The 16990-nt window shown below is 39.4% G+C and overlaps 1 protein-coding gene across 2 annotated transcripts in view; it reads right to left on the bottom strand.

Moving 5' to 3' along the window:
• Positions 1 to 16990, bottom strand: part of svep1 (sushi, von Willebrand factor type A, EGF and pentraxin domain containing 1) — a 104935-nt gene that overhangs the window by 43463 nt on the left and 44482 nt on the right. For both annotated transcript variants that reach the window (XM_031289870.2, XM_031289871.2), the window contains exons 4-6: positions 4046 to 4204; positions 2916 to 3095; positions 683 to 862 (exon numbers count right to left, since the gene is read on the bottom strand). In XM_031289870.2, coding sequence (XP_031145730.1) covers positions 683 to 862; positions 2916 to 3095; positions 4046 to 4204 — 519 coding nt within the window. The remainder of the gene's footprint in view (positions 1 to 682; positions 863 to 2915; positions 3096 to 4045; positions 4205 to 16990) is intronic.

Genomic DNA, 16990 nt, shown 5'->3' with positions numbered 1-16990 from the left:
AATTTAACTCCAGAGATGAGGGAACCATAAGACTTTGGTAAGAAAACAAATAAACTAGTTGAGATAGATGAATTCCCTTGGCGAGGACATAAGTAAAGTGAATTAAACTAGGATTGAACTGTGATCTAGTGTCTCCTAGGATTTTTCTAACAGGATGTTTGCCAAAATGGCCACATGTAGACTCTGTATATATATTATATGTACTGGTATAAATCGGCTATCAAAGAATTTATAACCAAAAACAAATACTGGGATTGCAAAATGATTGATAGCACAAAACAGATTATGTCTCACTTTACTATACAAACAAATAAGACAGCTATGCCTCAATTAAGATGCAACGTTGCTTTGTTTCCTCTTCAACTTTCAGTGCAGTCATTATAACAGGCTGCGGTGACTTCTCAATGTTTTCTTTAATTCTTACAATTAATTATGTGGCCTACTTTTGTTTTGGAATCATAGTTTTCCTTTAGATAATAGGTCAATGTGTTTAATAATGCATTTTGATATAGAACAACTGTGTGCCACAAAGACAAATACACAAATAGAAAAAATACCGCAGATGGTGGAGAGAGTGAAAGATTAAAGGAAAAAGCACCTAATGACAACAGGAATCAGAATGTCTCAATCATCAGATGTCAAACACAGGCTGATATAGAAGTTTGGGGTGATGAAGGCTTACCCACACACCGAGGTTGCGGTCCACTCCACTGGGAGTTGGCCTGGCAGGTGAGTCTGGAGTCTCCCTCTAGCCTGTAGCCTCGCTCACAGCCCACCTGACACTCCGCCCTGTAGGAGGCGCCGCCATCGCTGCACCTCAGGAAGCCATGCTGGGGCCGAGAAAGGGGTGGGCAGGAGCGGACTGCGGGTTAAAAAGAATAAACATGAATCCAATTCCGCAAAACAGAAGAAAAGAAAATGCTGAATGGCTTCTTTTTTTAACTTCCTTTGGTTTACAGTTTAAATTTGCTGTAAGCCCTTTTGAATATTTTTGAAAACAGAGAAAACAAGGAAACCTTCCTGTTGTTAAGTGACAAGAGCAACTGATCCAAACACAGCAAACAAGGATGAAAAAGCTTTTTCAACTGACTTTAATGGTTTGTTTTAGCCAATTTAGAGGCCTATAAAATTGTCACAATCACAGAAAATATTTGACACTGAAAAAAATATACTTCAATCTGCAATATCATTTATTCATTTATATCACATTTTTGCTTCTTCAATATGACTAAAACAAATTATTTTAGAACTGTACAGAATTAACACATGCTTTTCATGCTAAATATGAGGTGTAAGTCGTAAACACAGGTACTGTATATAAATCCCAAGAGGAGGAGAAAGCAGTAAATCAACAGCAGGAATGTACAGCACTATTATCATCATCGTTTACAACTTGGGACCTATCATTTAACCCAAAATGTGAAAGTCCCTACAAGATGTGTCTGTTCTGAGTTATGCTGAGGTCGAGAAAAGGGTGTGTAGTGTGTTATTTCTCATCACCACCCATAGACAGACAGGCGGGTTCAGAGGAGACCCCCTCCCTCAGGGCTTAACTAGCTGGGAGGTCCTACAGTATGTGGCAAAGACTAGACTTAGTGTAACACATACAAGCAGACATATGCATACACACTCAGAAAATATATACCCAAACCACTACTATAAATCTTCAACATACACCCTTGAATATTCAGAGTCTTGGTATTTCTATGAGTCACAGGGTTGCCGTCTTTCTGGCATTTTCCTCATTAATCTCTTGACCTCAAACTCCCGCTTCCTTTTAATTATCACTTTCTCCTTTCTTGAACAGCCACACACTTTTGCTTCCTGCTGTACAACGTGTTTATTTCTTTCTTTATATCCTTTTCTTTCATTCAGTCTATCCTGTATGAAGTCTCTCTCTATCTAACTAACTGAATCATCCCTATCTTTCTTCCTCTCAACATCTGGCCTGGCAGAGAGCAGTAGTCTCCCAGTAATTGTTGAATCCTTGTTCAGTCTAAACATATATGATCTCAATACACGGCAAAACGGTAAACTCATCTCTCAGATGTCGATTTAATGCTATATAAATGTTAATGAGGGTTCACAGACATTAGAAGGGAGGCAGCAGGCTCTGAGGGCTTTGATAAACGTCCCATAGCTTAATGAGGAATCATATGAGACGTGGTGTTGGGGAACCTACTGCGATCAATCAGATAAGCTTGCATTGTTTGTGTGTAATCACTGCATAGCCAGGAGCATTATATTAAAAGAGACGTGTGTGCATTATGCAAGATAATACAAAGTCTGCAGTACTGTAAAATCAGATGCAGTATGCAAAAAGCATGTCACTAATGTATACATTGTGGAGATACTGTATTTGGCTATAATTGGAGCTGGAACACAGCTCCAATAAGCAATATGATCACAAACACATCTTTTTATTTCCTTAAGGAGTTATCAAGAGGCTTGACTGATATCAACATGATCGACAGGCTAGAAAAGACAACTCTTTGTGATCATCAGCTATCAGCAGCCAATCAGATTTCTGTGCTTACTTGCTTTCCCAACCAATACAATTTAGCTTGGTTATTCGCAGTTCTGTCTTGTTTTTTTGTCTTTATTATTGTAATGTAATTATTATTAGGTGATAGCAGGCTATCACCTTGGACTCAGGGAAATGTTGATGTCATTGTATAAAATAAACAATAAATCCATTAAATGACAAAAAATGGCCCTAACCCAATGGCAGATTAATCGATAATGTCAATAATCTTCAGCTGCAGCTCTACTCTACTCAACTCTACTCTAGTGACCCATCAGCAATAAATTAGAGGCAGTGTGAATGCATGATTCTGTTGAACTGGTAAACTCTCAGGACACCTCCATCTGTGATGATTTCTATTTTATCATCATGTGGTCTGCTTCCTCCTCACCTCTGCAGCTGGCAGGTGTCCCTGACCAGGTGCCATCAGCCTGGCACAGTCTGATGCTGGTTCCCTGGAGGTCAAAATCTGGCTGGCATCGCACACCACAGGCTGCATCAAAGTGGTTGTTGCAAACATTTTGGACGAAAAAGCCATTTTCAGGAGGAGACAGTTCTGGACAGTATACCACTGAGAGAAGAGGAGAGGAGAGGAGAGGAGAGGAGAAGAATTTTGTAAAATCCTGAATTTCATATTGTAGCTAACACAAAAAGACATACAAAAACAAACAATGTAACACACACACACACACACACACACACACACACACACACACACACACACACACACACACACACAGAAAGCCAAAAGTTAATGTTCCTGACAAAAAGGATAATAAAGCATGAAAGCAAAAAATTACAGTTTGTCAAACATTACCTCCCCAATCTCCACAGAGGGAGGAAGATAAAGCACAACTCACTCTATGAAACTGATGATTAATGAACATTGTTGTGTTCACATGAACGGCTGTGTGGAAATCAGTGGCTCATTCTTCAAGGAATGGGAGGACTACTTAAATTACTGGAAGCAGATTCACAATATGGTACGCTCTGATACTAACCTCATACTTCTGTGGAATACTGTGTTTCTCTTACATTTGATTCATCCTCATGCATCACTACATTTTTACTATCCTTATCCATTGTCCTTACTGGCTCTCCCATATTTCTTACTTTATGCACATGTTTATTCACATGTTAAAACTTGTATATAGTTTTCACCATCATTACAAACACAGCTGGATGACTACACAGTGGTCTGCTTGCCTTGACTAACTGATTTGTTGGGTGTGAGCTAAAAGCATGCACTTAGAAGGAGGGAATTTTTTTGCTCTTAATAACTGGTCTTTTTTCTTGGGAACGCCTTGCATGACATTTAATGTTTAAAATAGTAAAAATAACAAATGGTAAAGCATGAACCGGAGACAGGTGGAATCGCTAATCTGTTTTCATAAAATTCACCAAATGAAGGTGTCAAAAGTGATTTTCTGCAAAAGCGCACAGACAAGTGCCCGTGGTTGAGACCCATCAAACTAAATCAAATATAGTTGATAGTGCCGTTAACAGATCAGTTACTCTTACCCTGGCAGGTCATGCCTATTGGCTGATAGCCCGGCTTGCAGACACAGTCACTGAGGGAGGTGCTGCCTGGCTGGGAGGTGAAGTGCGAGTCGGGGCATGGCAGGCAGGTGCTCAGGCCTCCTGGTGTTGCCTCTGGTTTATAGGTGCCGGGTGGACATGCTAGAGGGACGAGAGCAGAGAAGAAATACTGTAGTTATGTTCACTATAAATGTCACACACAGAAAAAAAGACACAAAAAGACAGCTGGATGGAAAGATTGGATGATGGACATGTATAAAAGAAAATTAAGTCGAAATGAAAAACTGGCTCGCTACTGCAAGACAGCGAAAAATGCTTCGTGACTGAAACAAACAGCTTTACAGATTTATGAGGAGACTTTGATCATATTCATGTCTGGACATGTAGTGGCGGAAAATGAGGCAAAAATGACTAAATGATCTCACTGGCTAGGTAAAAGAGACAATTTCAGTTCACCATCTTAATTATTCCAAGCAGTGAAAACTGTTTTGTGGCACCGAAAAAGGCAGAACATTTTACGATTTTGCAAAGAAATGCAACAATCAAAGAAAGGTTTATGAGCATCTAAAACCAGTTACAGTTCACATGTCAGCACACATGGGCTACATTAGAAAACCCTTTTGATCACCTGCACATACACACACTCACAGACACAGACATAACAACGAGTATGTTTCCTATTAGCATCACCTGAGTCTGATCAGAGGACATGCTGTAAAGACGAAGCAGCAGGGGTCATATAAAGGTCCTCCAACATTCTTCCATTCACCATCAATCAACTTTGTCTCAGTGCATCACAGCGTTTTAGAGGAGTGAAAATAAATGACTGAATCCATCACACAGTGTCATCTGGGTTTAAAGGTTACTTTCACATGGGATTGTTCATAAATTACGGATTAACTGATTAAACCTGTGATTCACTGTAATATATTCAGTGACGTAATGTGCGTCTAATTCTGATATTCAGTGATCTCATGAGTCGCTGATGTTTTTAGATTAACTACTTTAAATTAGCTCCAAAATCCAGATGATGATGATTTGAATTATGTTATTACCAGGGACAACAACCCTTATCAGCTATTATACGGGAAGTTCCACACAAGCAATTTGCTGTGTTGATAATTCCCATAGTTCACAGCAATTACTGGTGCACTTTGCAGGGAAAAAGCTTTATCAGTTGCTGTCCAAAGTCAACGCAATTTTCTTTTTTGGTGTTTTTGATCCTGTAAATCCAAACCACTTTAAAGAAAGCTTTCCAGCAGCACAAACACATTACAGCCACTGTATCTTTGATGACTGCTGTAGTTGTTTACCTGTACATATGATTCACACCAACTGTTTTCCCATCACGCCCATAGTCATCAAGTTTAGAAAACCCTCTCAGGAGTTACCACAAAATGACTAAACTAAAAATGGTTAACAAATGTTTGTATTGTCAATTAATCGTTCGGTCTATTGGATGTCAGAAGGTAATTAGGAAGGCCTGTTGTGGTTTCGTGGAACCCAGGCTGGCTTTTCTGGGGTCTTGTTTGGTCTTATCGTTTGTCTGGAGCCCAAAGATACTCAGTTTATCATACAAGTCTGAGAAGACTAACAAGTGTTTATATTTGGGGCCTGGAGTCACAGAACATCTGGCATCTTAGCTTTTAAAAATGACTTGGATGATTGGTTGACTAATTGTCTCAGCTACAATTTTATGTGCATCCTAACTGACTAATGCTGTACCACTGTGCTTTTATGTTTTAATCTGTACTCCGGTTCTATTTCAGGAGTAAGGAAACCTCGTTCAAAATCCCATTAACATGTGTTACTACCCTAATAACTAAAAATACAGCCTTGGAACAGAGTCTCTCTCAATATCATGTTGCTTCATTTGCCTAGATAAGGACGGTAGAAAAACTTTTTTTAGTGGCCTTTATGAACATTTCCCATGAAGCCACAGATCTTCACGAGCTAAACATCCCAGCTCAAAGGGTCGCTGCAAGCTCAGACATGTCTTTAATAACAGCAGGACAGAGAGGAGCCAATGCTATAAAAGTTTTAAGACAGCAGAGATTGCAGGTAAAAAATAAAAAAAATGACTTTAGAAAAGAGCATTGCTGAGTTGAAGCATATGGACAAAACCAAGATTTGATGACACAAGTACTTATGCGGTCAGGCTTATAGGTTTTCCATGAGATGTTTATATTTCCTTTGCCTATAAATTAATCATTTTTTAACTAAAATCACAAATATTTTAATTTCTAATAGCAAGTGCTTTAGTGATGCTGATTTGTCTTACAATATGGAAAGTAAACCCTAGAATCAACATTTTTTGATTGATACATTTATAGTATAATTTGACTAGTTTTCTGGTCCACCTTTCATACACATGCACATATGACATGGGTTAACTGAACGTGCATGTTTGAGCGATGCATATGAGGCTGCTGGTTAATAGTCCAATCTTTGACTCCAGACTGCAATCATAGCTTCAGACACATTACTGCTAAACCATAGAATTTAATGGAATTAGACAGAACTGTATTACATATGGATCAAACAAACTTAATTTCTTAACAGATTACAGTTGGGTGCTGCACTCTTACGTCATACTCTATTTAAGCAAATCCAAATGTTTTCAATTACTGGAAAAACGAAACGGACAGTACTGACTACAGCAGTTTCCAAATCAAAACAGGTTACAGAGAAAATGGGAGTTTTCAGACAGCTTGTTTAATTTGGTGTTGTGCTCTTTAAATGAGAAAATCATAAACCTTCTCAACCCAGACCCACACACATCATTTAAACACTTATAATAAATGTAAAAAAAAAACATGCAGAAAAACCTGTATCCACATAGGATATCTTCAAAACCCTTTAGTGTCAGCAGCAAGACTAGTTAAGAGCTTTACTACTATTTCAGTACATAAAAATTATAATATCACTTTATAGCACTGTCTTTGTTGGCATCAGTTCAGGTCTCCAGTTTATGTCATTAAGCTTAAACTAGTAAAGTAAAGTAAACTGTGATTTTAAAAAAACAAGCAGGTTGAATTACAAGCCGTTCTGTACGGTAGGTGCAACAGAGAATCCACAGTACTAATATTCTTCACAACTCATTTACTCGCCGCTAAGCCAGAGGCCAGGTGTGAATTTCCACTGCTGAGCCAATGCCAGCCTCTCTCCTTAGCTGAAACCCAGCAGCAGGTCAGCCAGGAGATGTTAACCAACTGTAAAGCTGGCTGCTGGCACTAAAATGCACCCAGTAACCCACATTGCACGCACGCACGCGCGCGCACACACACACACACACACACACACACACACACACACACACACACACACACACACACACACACACACACACACACACACACACACACACACACACACACACTCTGACACACAGTCTGCAGTTTCCATTTGATAACAAAAGCAGCTGATGCAACTTCTCTATCATGCGTCCTTTAAACTCAGAGGAGGCATCTTACATAACACGGACCGACAGCTAAAAGTGTCCCCTCTGTTCAAGTCCTCAGGAATCTGTTTTACAGCTTCATTTAAGGTTTACAGGAAGCCTAGTTATTTTTAATATAAATAATAATTCACTGGCAGCGCAACAGTGGAAATATTGTATCGAAAAAATACAGTATTACATTTCAATTCCTGGCAGGTTGCATGTGCTGGCAAGTAGAAATGTACACAGATACATATACACTACATAAACACTTGTTTCAAGTCTTCTCAGACAGATACATGGTCACACATATACACATACACACACAAAGTTTAGAAAGACCAGACATGGCTTCTGGCTGTGGGAATCAGGGCGAATGATGGAGGGAGGGATGGACAGGAAGGGATAAATGATAAAAGAACGAGCAGCCATGAATCTAAAATAAAAAGGAAAAGCTGGAAGGTGAATGTGGAGAAACTTGTGTGAATTTCCTTTAAAGTGTATCATTGCTCCATGACTTGAGCCAAAAGTCAGTTAGACCCCATACTGAAACTAATTGTGTTTGGACCCGGCACTGGTCTGAATTACGCAGCAGCCAATAGTCTCGTTTTGGGTCCATCTAGTTATTGCCTATGGCTGTGGAGTTAACTCTACTGCACTGTACCCTTCATTTAGAGAGGAAGTGGACCGCCAGTGGGCCAGACGACCATAAAACAGAAAGAGCCTGCTGTGTCTGGACTGGTTGTAACCATATTGAGGGACACCAGCTGGTCAAAGAGATCTACTGTATGCAGTAATGATCTTAGGAAAGGGAAAAAGCAAGCCTCCATGATCAGAAGCTATTTATTTAAAGTTAAAGCAATATTTGAGCAATCTTAATAAGTTAGATGATGTATCATAACATCACAGGCTTTCATGCTTTCCGATTCTTATAACTTTTAAAAATGTTTTTCGAATAGTTTCTTGACAAATTTGCAACATCAGATTGAAATATTACTTTAATTAAGGAAGTTGTGAGAACGCCAACCAATCATTTGAGAGCAGACAGGAAATTATATAAACAGAGTTATCAAAATGGATGTCTGAGTTTCCAACAAGGCATGTCTGCTTCATCATTCCTGCAAACTGGCAACTTTTTCTCTGCCTCCTTTCAAAGGATAAAAATTTGACAATATTCTGTATTTTCAACAACCAAAAATACCAAAATCAACACAAACTGATCCTTTTTAATCATTATCATCTACTGTATACAGTAGCCAAAGCTTGACTTCCTTGCTGGACTTCCATTATTGTCTAAAAACTATTAAAAGCACATCAGTAATCCAGACTGTTGCACTGGGTGACATGTAACTTCATTACAATGTAGATGGTCACTTTTATTTATTCTGAGTTAATCCCATAGACACTGACCTTCTGTCCTGTGTCGTGTGACATGGAATTACACTAGTTTTATCCTTTAAAAGAGTACTGCACCAAATTAGCATTGCACTCCTATAATATGATTAGACTCACAAAGGGACAGTTGACACAAAAAACTGAACCAGAGATATCATCTTTTTTATTCCGCACATTCTACTTTCTTGTCAAAATCTAGCACCTTCGGTCAGCTAATGTAGCCTCGAGCCGCTAGCCTGAAACAGAAATGAGGAACGGGCTACAGAGGTCTGGAAAGCTCACTTCTTTCAAAATCCACACTCCCAGATTTCTTTAATTTTAAAACTTACAGTCTTTAGCACCAACCAGTGCTGCCTCAAGTCACATGACTTGATTTGATTTTGCGCCACTCCCTCTGGAGACACAAACAATTTTATTTTTATTTTTGCACATACGCAGAGTACTCCAAGACCTGTAAACAGATTTTGATGTTCCCTTTTAAGATTATAACTCTTACTCAGATAGCATAAAGTCCAAACCTCACCTTTGAATTCAAAGACTCAGTCATGTAATTGTTAACTAGCTTAGCTGTCACTGACATTCAAAACACGATAAATAAAAGAATACTTCAGGAATCTTAGGATTTAATAGCGAGTCAAAGACAACAACGAAACCAAGAACAGGCCAGTTCATCTGTTAAAGTCCTTTCTCCTACTATGAAGTAAGTCATTTAAACTGGCAGACACATCTGGCCCAGGAGCCAAAGTTACTATCACACGAGAATCTCTTGAGTCTCTGGGGGGAGGCTGTGTTCGATTAGCCAGGCCTAAAAACAGACTGGGACGGAAACGATGAAAGGAGATCCAGAGGGAGAACGAGAACATCTGCCTCTTCAGCCACAATGACAAACAGAGAGAGAGAGAGAGAGAGAGAGAGAGAGAGAGAGAGGTTTTCATCTTAGAGGGACATATTCTGCTTAGTCCAACAAAATCCACAAACACACGCTTGCAAAAACACATGCCTATCCATACAGTAAGCATACACACACACACTGCTTCCCACATGTTATCTTGAACATAAACCACTTATTTTTCATGACAGGGAGAATGATCTATAAAACACTTAAAACAATCTAAAACCTTAAACTAGGCAAATCTTGCAAGTCTGATTCACAAGTAAGCCTGGGGCATCAAACATCTGGTCAGATCTTGTTTACTTATTCTTTTATCAACTACTACATTATGATTTTGACAATTTTAGACTATTTAATGTAACCAAACATATTGTATGGCTGCATATATTTCCACTAAATCCAAAAGTTAACGTTAAAAACTTGGGTTTGTTTGTTAAATGAAAAAAAGGTTTGTATTATATTGGTACTATTAGTTGGTCAGTGTAATCACAAGGACGCACTATGTGATGACACTGACCTTTTTTGTTTTTTTGAGCTTTTCACAATGTCAGACAACAAGTGAAAAAGAAACGCTGTTCGCTTTGCATCTTAGATAGAGAAAAACAAGTATAAGATGTAGTGGGTTTTTCTATATCATTGCCAATATTATACCTGAGATTCAGCACCAATTTAAAAATAATACTTTTTTTTTAATACCCTACTTTGTGGTATATAAGCATGTTATAACCATTCATTATTTTTTTCAACTTTTTCGTTGGCAAACCAAAGTAAAGTATTAAGTTACAAAAGTTTCCTGACTTAGATAATATCTGATCAAAGAATAACTTAGCAAGCCTAAGCATATGACCAGGCAGTCCAGGTCTTAATCCTATCCCACACCAATCTACTATTGGAAACACTCCACAACAGACAGGATTAAAAGTTTGGGAACATAACTGTCACTGACACAATGAGTAGCTAACAATAATGGGCAAATATGTGCAAAGCAGACAGTAAAAGTAACAAATAATTCTGTGGTCCTATAATATTTGTGATGCCGTGACCCAATTCTGTCTGTCTGTCGTCTTCAAAGCCAAACAATGACCGAGGAAGTGCAGCAATATTGCGAATGGGCTGCTAAATCTGGACAGAGGAATGGCTACTTGTGGTCGAAGGCCCTCTCACACAAGAAATGTTGTTAAGTTGGGACTTAAATTCCAGGGTATTTCACTAAGAAAACAATGTTCACATGCGAGGAAACTTTCCACTCTTAAATGAGACTTGCACACTTGAGGTGCATAAATAGACAATGGAAATGGACAATTAAAATGTATAGTCTAGCCCACAAAAACAGACATACATTCACGCAAAGGCCTGACAGAGACATGAAGAAACTGGTGCTCAGTTTAAATTTGACGTAAACACAGTCTGTATATACATCAAATCTGAGCCAGCAGACTATATGCACCTCATGCAGAATTCATCTGGACCAACCCCCATTCATTGCACTTATGGTTGCCTCAGTGACAAGCCACCATAACATAAGAAAGCACTAGCATCTGTCTACCATTCACCATTTCATTCACATTGCTCCATTTCGCAGAGTTTCCCATGTTTCAGGACTCAAGACCTCATGAAGAAGAGTGAAGATCATTCTGTGAGGTACTGTTATACCAAGAAGCGACCTTGTGTGTGTAGCATCACCAAGCACCAATAAAACAAAATAAACAAGAGAAAATGAGTGTAAAACATAATGACTGTAAATAAGAAAATTCCTCCCTGCTGAAGTGTTCCTGAGCATGACACTGGAACCCTTACAACTCTAAAAAACTGTTTGACTATTTCAGCTATTTATTATGAACCAGGAAGCTTTCAACAGTTGGTTTCAGACTTAAAATCCACTGAGAAAAATCACACAGCCAGCCTACAGACAGCTGTCATCTGGTTTAGTATCTCCTCTTGCTTGGAAATACATTTTGCCGTCACAGAATCAAAAACTGAAACCAATAAGTGCAATGTGTCTGTGTTTGCAACGATAAGGGTCACAGGAATTTTCCAACCTCAATACATGGGTCACCTGCTGCAAAGAAAGTTTGGGAATCCCATCCTCGTGGAATGTCAGGATGCTCTAAATTACATCGGCAGATTCTCAGTAAAGTCTGGTCTGCTCTCCAGCTGGATTGTGGAGTGAAAAAAGGGTGGGGGTGGGGGTGGTGGTGAGATGTGGCTGCTGCACAGCTGTCCACCTACACAGCCTCCATCTGGGTCGGAAACGGACCTCCACGAACCCCCTGATCCCAAGAATGTGAAACTTATGCTACGTGATGCAAGGCAGTCTTTGGAGAGGAAACTGAGGAAGTTCAGTGGCTATTCCATCGCTGTCTGCCTGCTTATTATTCAATCCTCTTCCTAAAGGAGAATGACTTCACCGCAATTGCTAGATACCTCTTGCGGATTCCCAAGGACAGGGAGACTGTCCTGCTCGCTTATTAGAGACTCCAGGAACACTGGGATTCAAAGAGAGAGCGAGGCAAACCGCTAAACAACTGTACAAACACAGTTTGGTCCCCAGTCTGGTGTGCATGATTACAGATGTTAGTGTGCTGTGAAATCTTGTGATAAAAGACTGAGGTATGATCTCAGTATACTCAGGACCATGTAGCATAACACTAACCAAATTCCAAGGATGATGGGTGGGTTATCGGACATGCATGCACACATACAGTACATGCATGTGCAAAAAACACACCACCACATGCACACACATGCTCATACACCTACATGACACTCACACACTCTGCCATTCCCACAGTAGCCTCACAGTTGGTGCTTCCATGTGGAATTGTGAGCTCAGGGATATTTTTTTGCTAAACAGATTCAGTTGCAGGACTCAGGCACATCCAGTGCGTGCTTGTGTCTTTATGTGTTTCTTTGTGTATCAATATATTTGCGTATAGGGGTATCACGATTCTCCAAATCCAAGATTCGATTTGACTTTCGATTTTAAGGGCACGATTCGATTTAATTTAAACTTTTTTTATTTCAACAGGGACGGCAATGCCACAATAAGAGCCACTAGATAGCAGAAGGGTACTTTGCAAAAACAGTTCTCACAGTTTCTCAGAGGTTTTCTTAGTGGCACAATTGAATACACCATTAGTTTAACGACCTGAAGGCACCATGGAGTCCCATCGGAGCCCACGTGCTTTACCTTGGTTGTTTGTTTACATAACTCACTCACAGGAAAAGCAAAATGTTGCCACATTGGTGACTTAAGGGAAGCAGGAGGATTTGTTGTTGTTTCTCTGTGATCTCCGACTCTGGCAGTGGTCATGGCTGTAGGCTACCGGAGAGCAGCTGTAGGCTACCGGTAAGCTAACGTTACCCTGTGTCTTGCATGCTCCCAGCTGGTAAGCTACACTGTGTCTGCCGTTGTTTTTTTCTTTTGACGTGCGCAAGTAGGCGTGGTAGAGTAGAGAAAAAATACTGGGGGAATTGCTGATCCTGCTTCTAATTTTGAAAGTTGAAATCGTGACACCCCTATTTGTGTATGTGTTGTCTGCACATAAAGCAGATGCTAATCCAAATGAGAGTCACAAACAGACTGAAAACAATTGCCAACTCTCCACACCCAAACACTAAATCACAGAAGCCGTTGTGTCAGAACAGGAGCAGATTTGTGGTTTAGAGAGGGAGAGAATGCTTCTCTTTCAGAAAGCTGGCAGCTACTGACTTCCTCCATCCTTAGCCTGTGACCCTTGACGTAGCGTGTGTCCCTCTTCATCACCTCCCACCAACTGGAGAGATTTCAGTCAACAGCTCACACACACACACACACACACACACACACACACACACACACACACACACACACACACACACACACACACACACACACACACACACAACTGAAAGATCAGAAAGTGAAAGGAAGTAGGAGGGAGCTGAAAGAGCACTGAAGAGGGTCGGTGAAAATATCCAGAGATGGATAGGGGTCACAGAAAGGGACAAACATGTTGGATATGAAGAAGGGCAAAGGCCTTGAAAAAAACACTGGAGAAAAGCACTTAAGATGCTCAAGGAGAATGTCATTCCACCTTAAATTCCCATGGGCACATTTTTCAGTTTAAATTATGTGTGAGAGAGAAATGGAATCACAAAAAATATTTTAAGTGCAAAAAGTCATGGCAGAGACTTTTTTTGCCTCCAAACAATGTGTACTTTGTCAGCACTGGGTGATGTTGGTGGCACACATGACCACGATTGAAAAAACCTTTAAAAAGAAAAAAATATTATTCTTGGCTACAGTGTGAGTTAATAGGGGTTCATTATCGTTATGTATATATATATATTTTAAAGATTATTTTTTGGCCATTTTAGGCCTTTGTTTTTATAGGACAGCTGAAGACATGAAAGGGGAGAGAGAGGGGGAATGACATGCAGCAAAGGGCCGCAGGTCGGAGTCGAACCCACGGCCGCTGCGTCGAGGAGTAAACCTCTATAGACCAACCCAGGCACCCCATTATTGTTATAATATTTGTTTTTTATTTATAATGCGTTTCATAAAGACTAATGTGAGTATTGTTAATAAACTAAAATAATAGTTTAAACAAACTATATCGTAGTTTCACAAATATAAATGAAAATTGCTCACAGTCATTTGTTTTAGAAAACAGATCAGAGAATGTTTACCGTTAAATTGATCTATAAAAAGATTATAAAATTTTTTTTTTTAAATTAATGACTGATAAATTGATAGACTGACAAACAAACAAACAAACCATATTACTTATAAATCCAATATCTTTTGTTTTTGAGTTCATTAGGGCTGCTACCACTTAGTCGATTAGTTGACTAATCGGTCGTTTTGGTCTTAGTCGACTAAGATTTCTTTAGTTGATGAGTCATTTTTTATGCTTATTCATGCTTAATTACTCATTTCCAAGAAACTTATGAGCACATTTCTGGTAAACACAAGTTTTAAAGTGGTGCTTTTGCAGGATTAATTGTGGAGAAAGTCAGTTTTACAGATGGTTAATTAACTACATTTATATTGTGCTTTTCTAGTCTTAATCACCTCTCAAAGAGCACAGCTCTGTCGATTACATCAACTAATCGATTAATCAACAAAATCATATAAGTGTTAGTCAACTAAGAATTTCTTTAGTCGAGGACAGCCCTAGAGTTCATGAAGACATTCAATAATTAATTCATTATGAGCAAATAATTACAGTACATAGAGATGACATAAATAAACATCTGTACATCAGTACATCTGTACATCTGTGCTGAGAGTCTGTTTGTGTCTCCACCGTGCTGCTGGCAAGTCCTCTAGCCAGGAATCCGATCACAGCAGATTTAACAAAAGGTGTTTCTGCTCTTATTAATCCCGCTATGTAAATAGCTAATTTACGTCTGGTATCTGGAGAGATGCACGGAAAGACGGAGAGAAGAGGGGGAAGCTGTGAAAGGAAGGAGCAGGGATGAGACCTAGCAGTGGAAGGCAGGAGGAAATTAAAAAAGAAATTGATGGAGTGATTAAAAGAAAGACGGAAAAGAGTTAATGACACTGTGAGGTTCTGCTTCGCACCACTGGCTGTTTCACGGTTCCTTGTTTTTCATCTCCTGCAGAGGATGGTCCTATTAGGCCCAGTTTACACAAATCGTGTCTGCTTTACAGCATCACTGACCTACAAACACGGCAGCAGTAGTCATCAATTAAGGCTTTTTACAGACCTATATGTGTCGTTTAATGAGGGGAGGGGGAGTGGAATGGCGTTGAGGGAGAGACAAATATGGATTTCAACACTGCCTGTACTTTAAGACTAATGTATACAATCTGCTATAAAGCAAAAACTTCAAACACCAAATGACATGAAAGACTGTCTGACAACACCTAACGGCAGCTCAGACTCTGGGCTCTTTAAAAAACAGCAGAAAAACTCCTTTCTACGTATTTCTGGTGAGCTGCCAAATTATCTTAAATTGTTGAACCTCATGTTGCTTTATTTCTCCCCAATTTTATCTATTACTTGTTAAAGGATTACTTGGGTTTATCATAGATTGGGATTTATTTTCATAGCTTCGGCCAACATTTATATCCATTATAATAACATTGTAATCACAAAGTAATAGCTGAGGAAACACGACATCATGTTCGACGGGACAAGAAACACTTAGTCTTGCATTGTCAGACCGTATAGATATACACCGTATATTTATTCTGGGATAGGGAGAAATTTCTCTAAACCAATCACAAACATCCAGGGAAGCGCTAAGCCCAATAGCGGAGATAGTGAGAAGGGAGGAACATCCAGTGTTAAGTTTTATCCCAGCAATGTACAACAGTTGAGCCAAACTAAGAGACGTGTGTTCGGGTGATCAGTTAGGTTGTGAACATTCAAGCAGTTTAACCTGATTATCTACCACTTTATTTTGAGGTGAAAAGTAAAGTGAGCACACCAGAAATGTCAGCAAAAATCCCTGACTGTTAAAAAATTATCCGTTATTCAACATTGACATTTCTGTCATGAATGAGTCTGGGAGAGTTTGTTCCTTTGCATTACAGTGCCACAAGCCTGAGGAGCTGCAGGTGTTTAGCTTTCACAGGTAGGTTTATAAAGGATATACAGTATTTCTTTTAGAAATAGTTGAACCCGTGGCCAGTTAGCTCAGTTGGTAGAGCACATATACAGAGGCTTATTCCTCAATGCAGAGGGTCCAGGGTTCAAGTCCAACCTGTGACGGTTTCCTGCATGCATTCCCCTTCTCTCTCCCCTTTCATATCTGAGCTGTCCTGTCTATTGAAGGTGGAAATGCCCAAAATAAAAATAAAAAATAAATAGTTGAACCCAACTTATTTGCCCATTTCATTCCTCTGTAGTCACATGTTGATGTTTTATTTGTCTTTTATTTACATAACATCATATTAGAATATAACATTATACATTACGGGTTGTAAATCACTTTGCAGTTATGTCCAATATAAATAATCTTAATTACTGATCTTATTAGTGGTGATATCCCCCCCACACACACTCTGTCTCTCTCTGTCTGGCACTGAGCCAGTCTGATCTTTGCCCAGTCACTGAAAGCTCTCTATCCTTCCACCACAAAAGATGCATGACTCCGGGGTAAGGAATCACCCTCCCTCTCTTTCTCTCTCTTTCCACTCTCTGCTCACCAAAGAAAAACACAAGCATCCATCCAATCAGTTTAAGCA

Source organism: Sander lucioperca, chromosome 17, assembly GCF_008315115.2.
Source record: "Sander lucioperca isolate FBNREF2018 chromosome 17, SLUC_FBN_1.2, whole genome shotgun sequence".
Lineage (NCBI taxonomy): Eukaryota > Metazoa > Chordata > Actinopteri > Perciformes > Percidae > Sander > Sander lucioperca.
This window is presented reverse-complemented; position numbering and strand designations above follow the sequence as displayed.